The following is a 20,823-nucleotide window of genomic DNA, read 5'->3' on the forward strand; positions in this document are numbered from 1 at the left end:
CCTTTATGCCCCAAATTTGCTTATTTTGATCTCCTGGATAATGAAAACAATACTATATGCATATCAGAAGACTACGCTGAGATCACAAATCCATGCATAAATCCAGATCATTTCCATGGTTTTATGAGGCAAATATTAATATGGCTAAATGGCAAGCATACTCTGACAAAGTTTACTTCATAAATAACAAAAAGTCTTGTGTCTATTATATATCACGAGTGCTTGCTTTGCATGTATTGTTTCACCTTTATAGACTGTGTGCTCTACATCAAAAATTTTCAAATTGCCTAGACTGAAAACAACAAATACCTACAAGTTTTTGTAGCAGAAAAATGTTAGGCAGCTGGGGGAGGTATTTTTTAACAGTATTGAACACCTTTTACTCATTACATTCAATTTTGACAAAGTTTACAAGTGAAAATAAAATGTAATAATATGTTAAATGATCATATGTAATATGAGTCCATTTACTGTGGTACTAAACAATGGTGGAGATAACGTTGCTTTATAGAAATAAAATAAAACAAATCTTGCTTTTAGAATGTAGGCCACTATAATAAATAAATAAATAAAGGACTTCAACCTTACCAAAATAAAAATAAAAAGCCTGGTGGAAATTCAGTCTACAAAGTGACCTTTACAGTAGTCTAATGCTCAATTAATCTTTAAAATCATTAATAAATTAATAACAATTAAATGCTATCTTTAAAAATCTCAGAATGAAAATCTATTTTTAATACCGTATGTCATTTTAAAATAACTGCATTTTAATTTAACGTATTTATACGAAATAATAATTTTTATATTGTTATTGAGAATTATCAGCTTGTCTGTACAAGACAAATATTTGAATACTGGCGCATCCCCATTTTTATAGGTTAAATATATGAAAGGAACACAATACCGTTTATTAAGTATGCAAATACACATAAGAAAAAAAGACCAATTGCATTTCAGCATGTAAAACTTGTCTAACTTGTCTGTTAGATTTTGAATAGCGAATATTCTATAGCCACTTCTTTTTTAAGTTTCAAAACAATAGATATTACAATTAGAAAATAATAATAATAATACTAATAAAGCACAGCTAAATCTGAAATCATCTACTAAAAAACCCTTAGAAGTAATTCAATTCAAAACCTTAACCAGAGTGCTGCTTTGTAAAAACTGTAAGAAAATAAAAAATAAAAAAATAAATAAAACACTGCAAGAGTGAATTGTCATTTACACAAAAGGAGCCATCCAGCTGGAGGTCGACTGCGGCACTAACAAGACTAAGTTTCTTCGGGAAGTGTCCCGCTTTCATGGTTGCCGGGATGTTTAATTACACCGGCTGCGTCGTGGGTAAAGAGAGGGGGAGGAGAGAAGAGGAGAGGCATCCCTCTCTGACAGACTAGCTGAGATTTCTCACCTGTCCAAGGCGGGAGACGCACCTGTCACCACACACTTAATCACCATCGCGCTCCGGGCCCAACCGGAGAGCCACACCACAACGCCGAAAATTAAAATGAACTTTCTTGCCACGCAGTTAAGGCAGCAAAAAAAAAAAGAACAGAAAAAAGAAATGCTGTCATTCCTCTTCCCCTCATTAATATTCTGAGGTTAAGAGCTTTTCAGCGAAACGTAATTAATTGAAGCTGAGCTGACAGTAAACAAGCAATTTCAAATTAAAGCAAAATGACAGGACCGTCATTTGTAAAATGTGTGCAGATTTTGGCGACAGATAAATGAAGGAAAATGTTAAGGAGGAAAAAGTGATGAAGATATTAATCTTCACCTGTCTGTGTCAGTGTGCCACTCATATCTGCAATGTTGCTCTCGATCCTCCGCAGATGCTTCTTGTCCTCTTTGCTGCCCATAATGAGGGGAAGGATGTATTTCTGCAATTAAAAACACGGCACACTATTAGAATTCCACTCAGGAACAGAGAAAACAGGCCAGTGGACCAGGACGCGCTCTGACACTACACATCGACAAACAGACAAAGAGCTAATCTATTAGTGTTAGCATAGTCAACCCAAAACTCAACTAAAACCCCTCAAAATGTCATGATTTATGATTTTTTTTTAAAGCTTTACAATATTTCTTTGACAAGAAGAATTGTGAAATATTTTTACAATTAAAAATGTAGTATTTTACCATTTTGTATTTAACTATATTTTCCCAAATGTATTCCTGTAATAACAAAACTGAATTTTCAGCACCCTTCAGTGTCACATGATCTTTCCGAAATTATTATAATATCCTGTTTTGGTGTTAAAAAAACATTTTGCATTATTATGAATGCTGAAAACAGCTTCTTAATATTTTTGTGAAAAACATGAACTGTTTCACAATTTATTGCTGAAAAGAAAATGAAAAAAAAAGAACAGCATTTAATTACAATTCTTTTACCATCAAATGCCTTTGTTTCAATTTTTTATCATTCTCAATTCTTAAAGAATACATTTCTTAAAAAAATAAAAGTACTGCATATTTGACATTTTATCAGGGTATAAAGAATATTAGAACACACCCTAACTCATATAAAAACAGTCACCATTAAACTAAATATTTCCCTAAAATGAAACACTAAGAGAGGCTAAGATAAAGACAGAATGTTTTATTAAATATTAAGGTATTTCAGTACAATAGGACATTAAACAAGGAGGGGGAAAAAATAAAAAAGAGGGGAAAAATCCAAACAAAACTTGTGTTCGTGTTTGATTTCACAGTATTAAGTTCAGTATTGTGTTTGGCAACAGCAGATAAAACATCATTATATGAATTATGATGAATAGGCCTGCATTCATGCTGAAAAAAACAAGACCTTTTGTTTTTTTAATCCCTCTCAAAAGTCTTGTGGTTTTCTCACTTCATCCAGAGCAATTTGCCTCAATGGCTGACACAGAGGCCAAGAATTAAGCATCAGGGCATGACTCTGGGTTCAACATCATTAAGTCTTTTAGCCCACAGGCTGGCTTCTCCATTTAAACATGTCACCTTCTGAGGACAATTGCTCATCAGAGTTTAAGCCTTGTAGAACAACATCTCCAAACACTGAGAATAAGCGGCAAAGGTCAGACGGCTTACGCTTCCACTAGCTGCCGGTTCCCAAGCCATCGCTGTTTTATTTCCAAACACACACGTCGGTTCTTTTCCCCAGACAAACAAACAGCACATAGACGGGGAAATTAACATGGCATTTGGTGAATAGCTGGGTGCTGTAAAGCGTTATGTGCGTGTGCAGGCTCTCCGTCTGGAAAACAGTTGGCCTTAACAGGTTTTCACAGCGGCGCAACCGTTGTTGACACCAGCATAAGTAATAAACACTTTTAAGTTGAAAAAATCAGAATGAGTGTCAACACCAGGGTAGTTAATAAGAGAGCTGCTGTGAGCGCTGTTTACAATGTGCTCTATAGCATAAATAAAGTGGAGGAGGAGGCCAGGGCATATGGTGGCACCGGTGAGCCGTTCCTCTGACATGACAGCAGTGAGAGCTCTCGCTCCAGGGAACAACACCTCCAGCCACGGGCACAGATCCTCCGAACAGAATGGAGAACCACCAACTGTTTGAGTGTGAGTGAGTGAGAGACAACGAGCGAGCAAGAGAGTTACAGAGTTGTGGTTTTGCATTTCCTTGCCTGCACAAAAAACTATTTAATAATGCTAAGAGTATTGCGAACATCACTACTTGGTTGCTAAAGTGTTTCGAGTTGTTTAATGTATGTTGCATGCACATTTCTAGTTAAACAACCCACACCAAAGTAAATAAAGTAAATAAACAACTTTTTTATTTCAATATATTTAAAATGTAATTTATTCCTGTGCAAGTACAGTTGATTTTTCAGCAGATATTACTCCAGTCTTCAGTTTCAGAAAATGCCTCAGAAATCATTCTAAAATGCAGATTTGGTGATCTGGAAACATTTCTTATTATCTCAAACAGCTGTGCTGTTTAACATTTTTCTGGAAACTGATACATTTTTTCCTAGTTTTCTTTGAAAGAAACACCAAAGTTTTACCATTTTCGAATCCATTCAGCTGATCTCCAGGCCTGACGGTAGCACTTTTAGTTTAGCTAAGCATAGATCATTGAATCTGATTAGATCATTAGCATCTTGCTCATAAATGACTAAAGAGTTTTGATATTTTTCCCATTTAGAACTTGACTCTTCTGTAGTTACATCATGTACCAACACCAACGTAAAATGAAAAGTTGCGATTTTCTAGGCTGATAGCAAAGATCCTTGAATATTACACTGGAATGAGAGTATAGTTCCTAGCCATATCATTTGTGGTTATCGCTTCTCGGCCTTTTGGCTAAGATCAAGTGTAGTATCTGTACATTATGTAACTACAGAAGTGTCATGTTTTAAATAGGAAAATATACAAACTCTTTGGTCATTTTTGAGTGAGATGCTAACAGTCTAATCAGATTCACTAATTTATGCTAAGCTAAGCAAAAAGTGCTACCATCAAATGCAAAGTTTGGCTAAATAGATTCGAAAACGGTAAAACTCAACTGTTGAACTCTAGGGGAGTTGGAAAATTAGACTATTTTCAAAAATAGTGGAGTGTTCCTTTAAATAATAGAAAGTTCTAAAGAACAATGCATTTTCTTTTCTTTTCTTTCTTCTTTTTTTTGTAATAACATCGAAGTCTTCACTATCACTTTTGATCAATCTAATTTGTCTGTGCTGAATAATAAAAAAAAATCATTATTTATTATATTTATATTTACACTACCAGCCAAAAGTTTTTGAACAATAAAATTTTCCTTGTTTTTTTTAAGTCCCTCTGTTCACAAAGCCTGCATTTATTTGATCCAAAATACATCAAAAGCAGTAATATTGTAAAAATATTTTTACTATTTAAAATAACTTCATTCTATTTTAATATATTTTCAAATGTAATTTATTCCTGTGAACAAAGTTACATTTTCAGCATCATTACTCCAGTCTTAAGTGTCACATTATTCTTCAGAAATCATGATAATATACTGAATTGCTGTTCAAGAAACATTTCTTCTTCTCCTTCTTCTTCTTATCAATATTTAAGTACTTTTTTTCAGGATTCTTTGATGAATAAAAAAATCCAAAGATCAGCATTTATCTGAAATAAAAAAGCTTTTGTAACGTTATACAAATAACTGATAAAGATATGAATAATGTTACAAAAGATTTCTTTTTCAGACAAATGTTTTTATTTTGAAAATTTCTATTCATTAAAGAAACCCGAAAAAATCTTTCTTTACGTTTTCAACATATAATGTGTATAATATATATATATATATATTTTTTTTTTTTTTTTTGCAGCAAATCAGAATATTACAATGATTTCTGAAGGAACATGTGACTAGAATCATGATGCTAAAAATATATATATATTCAAATAGAAAGCAGTTATTTTAAAGAGTAAAAATATTTCACAATATTACTGTTTTTGCTTTATTTCGAATCAAATAAATACAGGCTGGGTGAGCAGACGATAATTCTTTAAAAAACATTAAAAATCTTGTCTAATAGTGTTTATTTATTATTATATTTATTTGAGCACAAGCATGGGTTATATGCTAGTAAACTGCAAGTTTAATACTTGGTGTATGTTACTATTATTATTTAAGCAAATCTATAAATAACTAGAGTTAGGGATTTGTTCAGATAATGCTAGTAACAATAAAATAGTAATAGCAACAGTAATGGCTCCCTGAGCAAGCACCAGTAATGAGAATGAGTGAAAATGAAAATTGCTAAAAATGAGAGTTGCAGTCACATTCTCAAAACATCACTTTAAATACTGAACAAGCTGCAGTTTCGGATTGATAAACTTAAAGGAAAATGTGACTTTTTCTGTTAAAATGACATGGGTTTGGCTCACTACATCAAGTAAGAGCAGACATATGTGCTACTGGAGAAAGAGCGTGTGTGCTGACTGACTGAAATAGCAGAGAGCAGACGGAAGCTTAGGAAGCTAAACATGCGTTCCTAATCATGACATCATGGGAGTTCCATACAATGTCATTGTAAATGCTCTCTTAAAGGCCACTGGTCCATTTTCTTTCTCTAATAAAACAAAGTAATGTAGTCCACATGCTTCTGTGGGCAGTGTGGGTTTACTGTCACAGAGAAACGGGGTCTCTCCCTTACTTGACGGGGCCTGAGGGCCCACGCACCCATCCGTGCCCACATACAAAATCGTGTCGTGATAGTGCTGGAAAGCAGTGAGAGTACTGCCTCTGGGTTTTTCCGAAAAGGAAAACAAAGATAGATCTAGGGGTAGAGATGAGCTCATTCCGATGACGTTGGACTGTAACCACAGTGATTTACACGACATCAATGTAGAAAACACACACAAAAGTAGAAATGCTGGGAAAAGCTTGAGTTCTTAGAATAATAAATACGTTTTGAGGAATAGGCTATTGGTGGCACTTAGACACATACCCGGTAAAGATGATAGAAGCCAAAGGCCATTCCTGCCAAGACGACAGCCAGGGCACTGTAGTCTCTCCATCTATAACCTGAGGGACCTGCAGAGAGACACACACAAATACAACAAGTTCCTCTATTAGTCCAAGCCTGGGAAAAGCTGTTGTGGGCCTTCTGGTAGATGCCATATTTAATTTGACATGAACTAAACAAAACTGTGTTGTACAGAAATACAGTATTTCCAATTGTCTGGAAATTGTTCTGAAACACAAGCAGCCTTTTGTGCAATTCCATCATAAAATCATTCTTGCACGAATCTTTTGCTTAAGATGTTGCTGGTACCCCAGATCATTTCTGTGATTCAGTGTAAAGTGTCCATTGTAATGAATCAATTCAAAACAATGGCTCAGTGATTTGTTTGTATCATCACATACATACATACATACATATAAATATATATATATATATATATATATATATATATATATATATATATATATATATATATTCATTTAGTGAAAACAACTTTTCTAAGTTTTAATACATTTTACTTACATTAAACATTTTGAATCTTATGCTCTGTGAGTGTTTGGTCAAAAACAAACAAAAAAAACACAGATTTTTTACTGATTATGGTTGAAATCTATCCAGATGCATACTGAATATTATGAAAAGACTGAAAATTAAAGCAGCGTATATTTTATACAAAAATATTTATATTAAATATTTGATTACAAATCTAAATATATTTATTAAAATATTTTCAAATATTATAAATCTAAATTTCCACAAGACAAAAAATAGAAACTACTGACTTTAAAAATGTTATTCGACTTGGGACTGCAACACATACTCGCTGTACTTTTACACCTTTGCAGCTTTTTTGTTCATGACAAACTACTGTTAATTTTATTTTTATTTTTAAATGCGTCTACAATGACTAATGTTTTTAGTCTAAATACATCTATATGAATTTGTGCTCTTGTTCCTAGAAGGAAAGGGAAGATAAAAAGTGCTAGTTCTGATTACACATAGTCATGGAAGTGTAAACTAGATCTGAACTTTAAGATTAAGTACGTACCACATTACTGTAAAACAGTATGACTGCACACAACGGAAACTCCCGCTTACAATATTTTAGGGGAAAAATCTCTCTGTTAAGGGTAATCGTGATCTTAAAGAAATGGAAATGAGAATTGTTTAAAAGATCACTCGTACGGTTTCTGCTCAGACTTTGCAAAAGTGCTCGCTAGCGGTGAGATGGAGTGTGAATGTCGCAAAAGAAGAACGAGTACTATCAGGAAATGAAAGACCACATCAAAGAGTCCCTACTCAACCCTCACACTCATTCTCAGAGAGAGTTGACCTGGCAGAAAACAAAAAAAGTGTGTCAGACTGGTCAGAAACCTCAAACAATCAAGCAATGCTCTCTAAAAGTGCCTTTTCAAAGCGACAACTTAATAATGGCTTACTTATAGTTGGCATATTAAACCTGGACACGAGACTTTAGTTTAAGTTAGGCTTTAACCAGTTTCTGATAGCAAGAGCAGCCGTTTCAATTCATGCTGAGGCAATCTGGCAAGGCTCAGCCAGCAGAAAGGAGGTAGAAATTATCATGCAAATGTTTAACGGCACACCAAACAGAGAAGTAATTAAAGCAAGCCTGGCTCTGGCAGGTCAACATGTCAGATACAAAATGCTCCATTTTGTAACATAGCGAGGTCTGCAGAACAGGTGTGTTACTGTAATTTGTTTGAATCTGCTCCACTGAATACAAATAGACAGGCTCTCTAATAGACTAGCAAAGCAATAGTACTTTTTCTTTTTTTTATGCGTAACTGAACAAGCAGTTTTTATCTGATTTATTATATTAGAGGTCTATTAGGGAGAACCAAATAAAATATGGCACTGATTCTTGAGACATGGGACAAAATATGTCCCACAATTTGCCATTAGTTTTTAAAATAGCAGATTTTACACTAGATCACTAGACCAGATCATTTTTTTTTCTTGTATTAAATAATCTTGTACTACTCCTACACACCATGTTTTAGTTCTTGATTAAAATATTGCATAGTAGAAAGCACAGATATATTAAGCACATATTAAAAAAAGTTTATAATTTCATGTATAAAGTGCATATTTTTTGTCTCTCATTATTAATCTTTAACACAAATGTAAGGAAACCGTTCAGTAGTTTTAGATACGTTTTCCTCATTTTAAGTAGTCATATAGAAGAGAACAGATTACTCCAAAATAATTAATATAAGGGGTGGGCAATATGACCAGAATCTTATATCATGATGCATGTACAAGAAATTTTATTTTACAGTAACAATATACATCACAACATTATTATTTTTGCTTTAAATAAGGTATTGATGATATCTAAATTTTTGATACCATAGAAATGTAATAATTCTTGTCTCCAGTGTCAGTATACCAAAACAAAAATTCAAGCTCGCTGAAGACAAGTAAACAGTCAGTCATTAAATAAAAATAGGAATCAAACAACAGGTCCAGGACAAAAAATACAGTAGAAAAAATAAATAAAAATGCTACATTGTAAAAAGTAATCAAATGCTTAAAAATAGCATATTCTTCACAGTGTGTATATATATATATATATATATATATATATATATATATATATATACACATACATACATACATACATACACACACACACACACACACACACACACATATATATATATATATATATATATATATACATACATACATATACATATATCTCTATTTTCATGACTTTGAAAATTGTAGAGTCACACTGAAGGCATCAAGGGCTATTTGACCAAGAAGGAGAGTGATGGGGTGCTGCGCCAGATGACCTGGACTCCACAGTCACCAGACCTGAACCCAATCGAGATGGTTTAGGGGTGAGCTGGACCGCAGACAGAAGGCAAAAGGGCCAACAAGTACTAAGCATCTCTCGGGCAACTCCTTCAAGACTGTTGGAAGACCATTTCAGGTGACTACCTCTTGAAGCTCATCAAGAGAATGCCAAGAGTGTGCAAAGCAGTAATCAAAACAAAAGGTGGCTACTTTGAAGAAACTACAATATGACATATTTTCAGTTGCTTCACACTTTTTTGTTATGTATATAATTCCACATGTGTTAATTCATAGTTTTGATGCCTTCAGTCTGAATCTACAATTTTCATAGTCATGAAAATAAAGAAAACTCTTTGTATGAAAAGGTGTGTCCAAACGTTTTGTCTGTACTGTATATTCAGTGAGATATTTCCCGTCTCTTGTTGTTTGATTAACAAGAATGACAGTGGGAATATTAGACTGCTGTCAAATATATATTATTGATGTATATAAACACACACAGGTTGCTTTTGGTTTCCTGTACATAACTCATTTGCCATGATAACAAAAATGTCTATGAAAGGCTGTGTCATTATATTCATTAAAAAGCATTACTTGGCTCTTTAGATAAATTTTCTAGAATTTTTTGTTTTTGTTTTGTGTAAGAGGATGCGTGTTATTTTGCTATGTCCAATGCACTGTCAATTTGAATGATAGTAGAATAGTCAAATCATGGAATAAAAAAATACCTATTAATATTTTGTTAAATAATAGATTACTCAATTTGAGTGTATTGATCATTTGGTAATATAAATATATTTTTATTTTAAAAAAAAAATTGTCCATGTCCCTTGAAACGTTGTCCATTTTGTTGTATTGGGGAATCCGCCCCTTTAAAAAATAAAATAAAATAAAATAAAAAGAAGATATACGAGATAAATGCAGATAAATGAAATGTAAACAAAGCAGTGCTTGCATACCATTTTGAATATAAGTAACGTAACATTTAAACAGGCTTCTGTCTGTACCGCCTTCATTCACATGCTTGTTTTCATCACTTTTGCTTTAATTCTCAGCACTGACTCGTTCGCTAACTGAACTGCCAACGTCCCCGACGCAGATTAAACATGTTGAATTGGGCAAAATGCCACCGATGTGAGCCCAACGAGGGCCGACGAGTGGAACACATTGAACAAACAAGCGCGACCATCACTTGCCGTTGGCCCGTTGTGCTTGGTGTGTCCTGGACTATAGGATCAAACCTGTTTGATGAAGGTGACATTCTACACCAGAAAGTACATCAAAAATAAAAACTTCCATTTTAAGAACTTCTGACAACATAGCTTTTTGTATCAATGGTAAACACCACATTAACCCGAAGTGTCCTTGCGGGAGCATGGCGTGCAGGACACGCATGATGGCAGCTTGGGTGATTTCAGAGTCCTTGAGCTTAGCTGGTGGCCCTGACCAATCTCCTACTTCAACTCGAGGTCCAAACGGAGGTCCTTCTTCCACATGGGTAGCCCCTCCACCTCTACTTTCCACTCCTGTTTTTTATTTGGTCACTTAAGGTGTGAGCATGGCCTCCATTCCCCTTTTTTCCAATCTCTGTTCAAATTTATTGGGTTCAGAAAAGGCCCTACTGTCCTTCTGCTGCTTGAAAATAGAGATCAGAGTATCCATTACTCCGACAGAGATGGATGCGGGTCCAGACGCATCGTCCCCATAACAAGGACATCAAAGAGTGGGACCCCCTCTTTCCAACCTGACCCCCGCGAAGATCTCCTCACTCTCCCCTCATTATGCCATTCTCTCACAGCCATTTTGATATAAAACCCCCCACTCTAGTGGGGCTGAAGCCTAACTACATGGCCATCCCATCAACATCGCTTTCATTACAAAACATGAGATGGCGGGGAGTCAAGGACAGGGTGGCAATAAATGAGGGTGGAATACATCTGGAATCATTGTCATACAGGTTAAGCATTATGCGAACTTCATTCAGGATTGGTAAATCAGCGGCCGGCCCGGAGCTCATAACCCACGGAGGTAATAAAGATATCGGCTGCAGAAAGGCCCTTGGTGGGCCAACCATCCAGAGATCGTCGTAACAGCGCGGACATCATATCGCAAGGCCGTGCCAGAATTAATTACATGCCTACGCAAATGGGATGCTCCATGCCACTCATTTCCTTTAAAAACCACTCGTCTAAGATAATAGTTATGTTCGGACGCTTATAAAAATATCAGCACAATATTTCAAGGTATTCCACACAGTTGGCCTGTTTTGAATTGATGTACGGGCGAAGGTTTAAACAAGATTACGGGAGCACAGGGGAGAATGGAGGACTCATTTAATATAGTCACGCACCATTTGGTATAGAAAATCTACTAGACTAGACTATAGAGTCATGTTTAAGGAGCACATGGGCTGCAAAAACATACAGCGGGTGGGCAAGTGGAAGGGTTATAGGGTAGACCCCCTATCCTAGTAAAAGCGACTGTGGTAATACTCACTGTGTGGGGCCAGTGGAACAGGGTGAGCGATGTACGTGGGCCCTGAAACAGCTACAGTGAGCGGCTCCTCTGTACTACCGGACCGCTGGATGGCCAGGTCGACCTCCTCATCAGTCAGACCTACATGGAGAGAGAGGGTGGTATGACATTAAACACATCAACAGATGCTTATGCAATTGATATATTTTATAAAGTAAAAGTGCATATACAGTATATGTGGACACTTATTATTCCTTAAAACAAGGTGTAAAGAAATAGTTAGGTATTTTTTTTTAAATTCCTCATTTGAAGTAGCTTAGCTAATAAATATTTGTATTAAATACCAGACATTACTTTCGTATCTGATGGTGCTGACTGATACTGAGTGATAGGCAAAGGAAAACACTTTATTAGTGAGACAACTGTAAGTAAAAATGTTGGAGAAACCTGAAGAGATTGTTCAAAAATGATTTGTAACCTTTCACCTCTGAGAACTCAAGAATCAGTGCCTTGTCCCTCACGAGATTGAAGGGACGATTCTATTGAATAAAAAAAGTGTCTGAAAACTCCAGAAATAACTGGTGATATTAAGTTGAAGTGTCTCCTTGACTGTCCTTTACTACCTGCAAATAGATCTAAACATTAAAACTCTCGCTAAACTGGGTTAATAGCACTATAGGCAGCAGATATATACCAGGAGAAGCAGCTCTGGAGGTCCAAAGCTCTGAGCTCTTCTCCATTACAGATCGTCAGATCTCAAGAACACAGCCTGTCCATTTCCTGCTGCTATATTTCCCCAGGTAGAGCTCAGCGGAACCCCAGACAGATAAAATGCATTATTTTAATTTCTTCATTGTAATGTAAATGTATTACATAATTTTGCAAATGCCAATATAATTTAATCTTCAGATCTTTTTTAATGATTTTAGTGGTGATTAAATTGCATAGAGGTCCCTGATGGAAAATGAGGGGGGAAAAAAAATCTAATATTAATATTTCCTTTTGTGGAATAAAAAGCTGGTTTATTTCCAACACTGCACGCAGTCATTGGTCTGCATCTTGTCTTGATTGAACGACTCTTAGCAGGCCTAAACAGAGCGGCGATGGAGTAGACGGCAACAAGAGCCCAGAGAAATACTGGTAAAAGAAAGACAGAGGCGGAAAAAGCCTGTTAGTCGAATGTACTTATGCTTTGACATTTAATGAAGACATAAAAGCGGGAAAACATTATGGGCTTCCTCTACAATTGGCACATAAAACCCAAATGCTTTAACATCTCCATTTAGAGCCAATGGTTTAAAAAGGCTCCAGTTTCTATTAAACTGTAAGTTACACATATATCAATTTAATAAATCTACTGTATCCTCCAACACACACACACTCCCTCTGACCTTTGTTTGTCCACAGTAGACTGGAGTGTGTCACGTCTGTCATTGCGTATTTAGTCTCTCCCGCGCGCACTCTTGCTCTGTTTACTGGAGATATCCCCTTGGGCATTGCGCTACTCTATTCCACATGCTTTCATACGGCACGGCTGCCTGCCAGAGAGCCAAAAGGCTGAGCTTTGCTCCAAATTGAGCTGTTTAAAGAGCAGACAGCAAGCTGTTTTTGCGCTGTAATACACACATCATAAATGTGGCAAATGCCAGTGCCACATGTGCTTAAATAGAGCGGAGAGAGCTGGGAGCTTGGCAGAGAACAGAGTCTGAGCCTGTTCAGCCCTGTCTGCTGTCTGCTGGGTATGAAATCACAGTCACACTTCATAGAGCCACACTAACAACACTGCAAAACAATACAGGAGCACACAAACGCAGCAGAGGTAGGGATGCATGGTTTATCGCACCATTTTATTGCTGAGTTTCATGGATTTCCAGTAAAATATTCTGTGCGAGAGATTAATTACAGCAATTAATCATGTAAAAATGTAACCTTTTTTTAAAGAAAAGTTAATGATGAATAAAAATCACTGAAAAAAGTGGGGAGAGTGCAAAAATAGCAAAAAAAACTTGTTGTACAGAGTTAAAAAATAATAATAATGAATTTGTATTGACAAATCATGTGTTTATATCCATAAGCAAAATAATTAGTGGCCTTTATAAAACACGACTGATCATCAAATCATATGCATATTAGTATTTTATTAACACTTTTTTATTCTTTGTTTTTTTCTTATTTTTATTTCTTGCTTTTTTTGTTTGACTGTAGAATTATTTATAATATGTCTGCGATTCCTCCATCCTTGATTGTTTGCTCTAATGGTGTTCTTTTGCTTCTATTTGAAATAATATAAAAAGTTGATCACAAAAAAGGCATATTAGAATGATTTCTGAAGGATCGTGTCACACTAAAGACTGGAGTAATGGCTGCAGAAAATTTAGCTTTGCCATCACAGAAATAAATTACATATTATAATACAATAAAACAGAAAATGGTTAAATTTTAACAAAATGTTTCTGTATTTTTTATGTATTTTTGGTGAGCATAAAATACTTTTATGGCACAGATTTCTCGACATATAACCATATCCTCCTTTATTTGTCAAGAATGACATTAACAAAATTTATACCACCACCCATGTAGCTGATTTTACCTCTCTTGCAGAAACCTCTAAGTTTAGGTCAAAGTTAAAAGGAGGGCAGGTTCTGTGGGGTTTGAAATGACCCTGAAAAAATGTTGAATAATTTAAGGCAAATATTGGTCATCCTGTCTTGCATGGCATTCAAAGTGCCAGGAAGCAGCCATGGCCATGTGCTGAGCTGGTGCAGTCAGCCTGTACTGTCCAATAAGCAATAATGTGTCCCTGGACTCCCTATTCATCTGACCACACCAGACTGCATGGTGGCAGACTATTGAATGAGACTTGGAGGCCCCCCTCTCATTTCCTCCCACTCACCTCGCCGTAAAGACGCTCTCAGGAAGTTCACGTTTTCGTGAGTTCACCTCAGAAACGAGGGGGTCATTTTCTGAGGATCTAATGAACAAATATGTACATATTCGTAACGTCATTTGAATTCTTAAGTAGCACCCCCCGTGCAACTACAAAGGGGCCTGGCGCGCATCCCAATAAGATGCATGCAAATTCATTAACGCGTTTGCTTTTCTTTCGGGTTTTCGGACTCACTCAGCTGTTTTGTCTCCTCTGATGCCTTTATTACAAAGAAAATAGGGTGACAAATGAAAGACCTTTGAGATCCGATTTAAAAGAAGGAGAACAAGAGTGAGTTTTACATATAAAAGGATAAGGACACAGAAAGGAAACATGAAATTTATAACAGTTTCCGAAACTTGTGGAATGACCCCTCGGACCTCCATTTCAGATCGACCTGATTTTTTTTTTTTTAGACATAAATTACATCTAATGACGACACCGTAAAAAAGAACAATAATGGAAAGCTATTCTGTATTTCATTATACTGTATTATTTGGTGCACCTGATACACGCAGAGCCTGTTTATGAGTCACCATATTAGCAGATGCTCAGTCGAAGCATTTGCTGTGACCTTGCCATTCTCATTGGGGCATGAAATTACGGTGGTGGCACTGCGATATTACAGCTATAAATACTGTAAACTGCATATCTGGGCTACGTTTTCTATTGTCTTTCAACATAAACCTGATCGGTATTTATTTAAAGGAAAACCCATTGCTCTCTGTATTATTTATGGCTCTATTTTCTGGGCTCTTATTTTCAGGATGTTTTTTTTCTCCACCCTTTTTTTTAAAGAGTGATGAGGCGACTCATCCAGCCATAAAGTGCGGTTCTCCAATTTTGGCACTTGTGAACTTCATAGGGTAAGAACAAGCTCACAGGGACAATTATAAAATTGCTTACTGAACGGCTGTTAAAGGTGGCCGCTCTTTTTTCAGCAGCCCAACAAGGCTTGAACAAAATCGCTTTGTGAATATTGCTTATTATTAAAATAATACCAGATTGAACATGAAGAAAAATACTTAAGGTCGTAAAGATGGAGGTCACCGAGAGCGTTTCTTTGCGATTTCACATGTCAAGTCCATGTCCCACAAGATTGCATGCCTTAAATAATGACCGCTCTCATAGCGTATTCATTTATGTATTAAAAAAAAAGAGGAGGACTCTGGTCATTTTCCTGCTTTATCGCCTTCTCCTGATGACAAAGTGAAAAGCTGCTGGCCTAGGTGGCGCCGTGGAGTAATTTATAACCACATCAATCCCTTTGTCTTATATGCAGGCCTTGGTCATTGCCATTCCTGTCCAAGAGGTGAGTCGCATCACCTTACTTGCAAACTCTTTCCTATTAATATCAGGGATGATGAACCATTTCTTTAACTTCATGACGTGAGTGGTATTACACCTGCAGTGCACCAGTGTCCCTCATGGCCCTTTAAGCATAATGAAATGACTACAGGAAGAACACTAGTGAGGTCAAAGATCTGGGCACCGAACTAAGCGGCTTGTGTCACACCAGACGTCCACATGCAGGCTCACTGGAAGCTTCTGGGTGAAGCTTGTGACAGGACTGGTAGACAAGGGAAAATCCATAGTCTGTTGGGAAAACGGAGAAAAAAAAATTTACTCAACTAAATAAAGGGCAGTAAATTCTGTACCGCTGCCAACTAGCAGTCAGCTGAAAAATGCTGCCCATAGTTTTTTTAAGATAACAACATATCAACGGGCACACTTCATTTTTAGTGATTTCCCCTGAGTGAGAACACAATTTAATGTTGTTCATAATTAAAATGTCATTTATTAGAAACAATACTCTGTTGCGAATGTGGGTAAGCTTAACTACGTTGTCATGTGCACACATAACACAGACGGTGAGGTGCCGTTCACACAAAATGCATTTTTTTATATTCCTCTGGGCTGATTTTCCTTTGTTTTTGAATGTTAAGTTGTGATAAACAGAGACCTTTCATCATTACATTCACATCTCAAATCTTTTGCAGTGTCTTGTGCAAAAATGTAATGAGACCTTCCATTTTTCGCCCATTCCACTGCTTGCGTATCACGTATTTAAAAAAAATAAAAAATCGACAAAGATATCATCTTTTTATTCCCCAAATAGGTAATGAGCAAAAGTAATAATTTGTGATCCAGTGAATCGGTCATTAGAGAGTTTCAAAATGATATCTCAAGAATTTAATATTGATTCGTCAAAGTGTTTTTGGCTGATTGATTAAAAAATACCAGATTTTAAGGGTCAATAGTTTACAAATTCAGCATACTGTAAATTGAAAACTAAGCTGCAACAAAATGCGCCGTAAATACTGATTGGTAAAATACTGGTATATCAAATGTTTACCAAACACTGGTATATCAAATGTTTACAAAACACTGGTGATCAAATGTGTGTATCACAATACTTAATATTTTTTATAAAATTAATTATACAATTAAACAATAAAAATAGTTAAATAATAATGCAACGTGGCATGGAGTCGATCAGTCTGTGGCACTGCTCAGGTGTTATGAGAGTCCAGGTTGCTATGATAGTGGCCTCCAGCTTTTCTGCATTCTTGGGTCTGGCATATCGCATCTTCCTCTTCACAATACCCTATCGATTTTCTATGGGGTTAAGGTCAGGCGAGTTTACTGGCCAATTAAGAACAGGGATACCATGGTCCTTAAACCAGGTACTGGTAACTTTGGCACTGTTTGCAGGTGCCAAGTCCTGTTGGAAAATGAAATCTGCATCTCCACAAAGTTGGTCAGCAGCAGGAAGCATGAAGTGCTTTAAAACGTCCTGGTGTATGGCTGCTTTGACCTTGGACCTCAGAAAACACAGTGGACCAACACCAGCAGATGATATGGCACTGCAAACCATTACTGACTGTGGAAACTTTACACTGGACCTCAAGACGTGGATTGTGTGCCTCTCCTCTCTTCCTCCAGACTCTTGGATCCTGATTTCCAAAGGAAATAAAAAATTTACTTTCTTCAGAGAACATAACTTTGGACCACTCAGCAGCAGTCCAGTCCTTTTTGAAGCGAGACACTTCTGAAACTGTCTGTTGTTCGAGAGTGGCTTGACACAAGGAATGCGACAGCTGAAACCCATGTCTTGCATACATCTGTGCGTAGTGGTTTCTTGAAGCACTGACTCCAGCTGCAGTCCACTCTTTGTGAATCTCCCACACATTTTTGAATGGGTTTTGGTGCTTGGGTTTTTAATGTGCTTGGACACAGAGCTCTGTGAACAGCCAGCCTCTTTTGCAATGACCTTTTGTGTCTTTCCCTCCTTGTGTCAATGGTCGTCTTTTGGACAACTTTCAAGTCAGCAGTCTTCCCCATGATTGTTTAGCTTACAGAACTAGACTGAAAGACCATTTAAAGGCTCTCCAGATGTTTTGAGTTAATTAGAGTGTGGCACCAGGTGTCTTCAACATTGAACCTTTTCACAATATTAAAATTTTCTGAGATACTGAATTTGGGATTTTCCTTAGTTGTTAGCTATAAACATTAAAATAAACAAAATTAAAATAAATAAACATTTGAAATATATCAGTCTGTGTGTAATGAATGCATATGATATACAAGTTCCACTTTTTGAATGGAATTAGTGAAATAAATCAACTTTTTGATGATATTTTAATTATATTACCAGCACCTGTATATATATATATATATATAAAATGTACATTGATATTACTAACCCACATTCTATTGTACACCTAATTGCAAAAATCAACAAATGTGAAATAAATAGAGATATAACAGTCTGAAACACACAAAGAAATACTTGTTCAGAGACCTTCCTCAATATAATAATTTTGGGAATCATGGGTAAAATGGCACACACCAAAGCAATGATTACATTTTGGTCAATTTCTGCAACAGTCCTCTTTACTCATCTCACACTTCACAACAATACACCGCTCTTTCCTGTTTCCATCGCATCAAATGTCTCAAGCTATAAAACCAACCAATATCAAACTAAATGCAGTTATAAAATAACAGCTTCTAGCCTATATTCCCCATACTGCTTCAGTTTGAATGGAAGCAGCTGGATGAGTCTATTTTTCACCCACAATATTGATTACTTTTAGTTTAAACCTCTGCTTAAGGACAGTGCATACACTTAGCACAAGCCTAGATAATAAGTACATAAACACCCACATTTAGAAAGCCCAATCAAAGAGTGATGTAATGATGTGGGGTGTGTCGGGGGATCAGTAATTCACAATTTACACTGTAAAATGACCTGCTTAGAAAACATTAGCACATATCTCTGAATGCTTACCGAGACCAATCACATTCCCCTTGAAAAGAGAGGGAGACAGAAATACTGAGAGAGAGAAAGAGGTGGAAATCATGGAGGTATCCTTCAGCGTGGATTAGAGCATAACGGCATGTAAATAATACGTGTAGGAGAGATTGTTGTGTAAAGACGCTGCAACATGTAATCAAAGTGCTTCCTATTTTCCCCTTCATCAGCTGCCCGCCACTATGGCTGCTTGCTGCAGGAATCCAATTTAACTTCCCACTCCACCAGAAGATAGCATTGTTTTATTTTATGGGGGCTTTGACATTTCTCACCGTTAATATAGAGCAAAACTGGAAAATATTTACATAAATTTGACATTAAACTGCTTTAGAGATTAAGATGGATGTATATTAGGTGTCTTTGTTTGGGGGGAGGTGACCTGACCTGAAATCTGATCTCTGATCTTTGTAACATCCATAATGCTCCTCTCATTTACGTAAATCTTGACAGACAGATCGACAACACCACCTTATAGTAAGAACACATACTAAATATCAACCAGGAATCATATGGTAAGATTTTTATGTTGTTTTGTTTAACATATAAACAGATATGTTATATGCTATAATATATATATATATATATATATATATAAAATTTATAATAAATAAATTACATAATATAATGTCTTCTTTTCAAAATAAATTATCTGTTGGTAACAGCTTGTGTAGTTATGAATTACGATAATGTCCTAATTGTTATACATTTTCATAGATCATTTATAAAATCCATATTTATGCAATTTTAGGTACCTTATGTAGTTATATTTTAAGGAAATAAAACATAATAATAGTTGCATTCAGGCAATTTGTGTGGATGGAGGTCAATTTCTGCAACAGTAATCTTTACTCATCTCACACTTCACAATAAATACACCGCTCTTTCCTATTTCCATCGAATCAAATGTCTCAAGCTATAAAACCAACCAATATCAAACTAAATGCAGTTATAAAATAACAGCTTCTAGCCTATATTCCCCATACTGCTTCAGTTTGATAGGAAGCAGCTGGATGAGTCTATTTTTCACCCACAGTATTGATTGCTTTTAGTTTAAAAGTGACTCATTGTAATAATGCCGCTTTAATAATATTAAAGACAATGCTAAATGATATCCAGTATAATGAGAGTTAAAAGGAACACATTTCTGGTTTGGGGTTGACGAAGGGGTACTTGAGGCTTACTGATAGGGCTGAGGGTGTACTGTACATAAACAAGAGAAAAAACATCAGGGAAAAAAACGTTGTAAAGCATTTATCAGTAACAAAAGCTGTATTTGCATATGAAATGCAGTCCAAGATAGACGAAGCACAAATGGTTTAATGAAAAACTACAGTGTGGATTACAGACAAAACTCAAGATATGAGTACATCAACAATAGCTACTGACGAATCTGTGCCTGCATTTAGGAGTTATTACAATGATCTTGCAGTAATTAACAGGTATTAGTGAAAATTAAAGGTCACCTTCATAACCACTGATCCGTCATTTCGGCTAGCGCGTTTAAGGCACGCTTTAATATGAACGACGTTAATCAAATTAAACTTTCGAGCAAACTCCAGGAATGGCACGGAAAACACTGCAGGAACAACACACAGAGCAGCACGTTCAAATTGCTTCTGTGAGCTCAGCAGGGCACTGGGAAAATGGTAAATTTCAGGAGAAATTTAATAAGGAGAAATTGGCTTAAGATTACTCAGCACTTTGCTTCTAGATTAGTCTCCCTCCTACCCTTCAAATTGCACGAGTTGCTTTCAGAGTGATACAACATTGTGACATAATTACATTGTTGAAGGTGAGGCTCAGTAGAAATGGCTCCGTGCTGACACAAGACGATTTTCCAG

At 36.1% G+C, this 20,823-nt stretch overlaps 1 protein-coding gene and 1 pseudogene across 2 annotated transcripts in view; one reads left to right on the forward strand and one right to left on the reverse strand.

Annotated features, from left to right (window-relative positions):
- Nucleotides 1-20,823, reverse strand: part of pex14 (peroxisomal biogenesis factor 14) — a 63,233-nt gene that overhangs the window by 12,573 nt on the left and 29,837 nt on the right. The window contains exons 1-5 of one of the 2 annotated variants that reach the window (XM_026200059.1): nucleotides 13,130-13,228; nucleotides 12,433-12,875; nucleotides 11,760-11,879; nucleotides 6,423-6,508; nucleotides 1,778-1,880 (exon numbers count right to left, since the gene is read on the reverse strand). In XM_026200059.1, the coding sequence (XP_026055844.1) occupies nucleotides 1,778-1,880; nucleotides 6,423-6,508; nucleotides 11,760-11,879; nucleotides 12,433-12,478 (355 nt within the window). In that variant the 5' untranslated portion in view covers nucleotides 12,479-12,875; nucleotides 13,130-13,228. Of the gene's footprint in view, nucleotides 1-1,777; nucleotides 1,881-6,422; nucleotides 6,509-11,759; nucleotides 11,880-12,432; nucleotides 12,876-13,129; nucleotides 13,229-20,823 lie in introns of those variants that run through there. The other variant, XM_026200058.1, reaches the window with a different exon arrangement.
- LOC113041774 (uncharacterized) lies at nucleotides 4,283-4,431 on the forward strand (annotated as a pseudogene).

The sequence above is a fragment of the Carassius auratus genome, chromosome 23, assembly GCF_003368295.1.
Source record: "Carassius auratus strain Wakin chromosome 23, ASM336829v1, whole genome shotgun sequence".
NCBI lineage: Eukaryota > Metazoa > Chordata > Actinopteri > Cypriniformes > Cyprinidae > Carassius > Carassius auratus.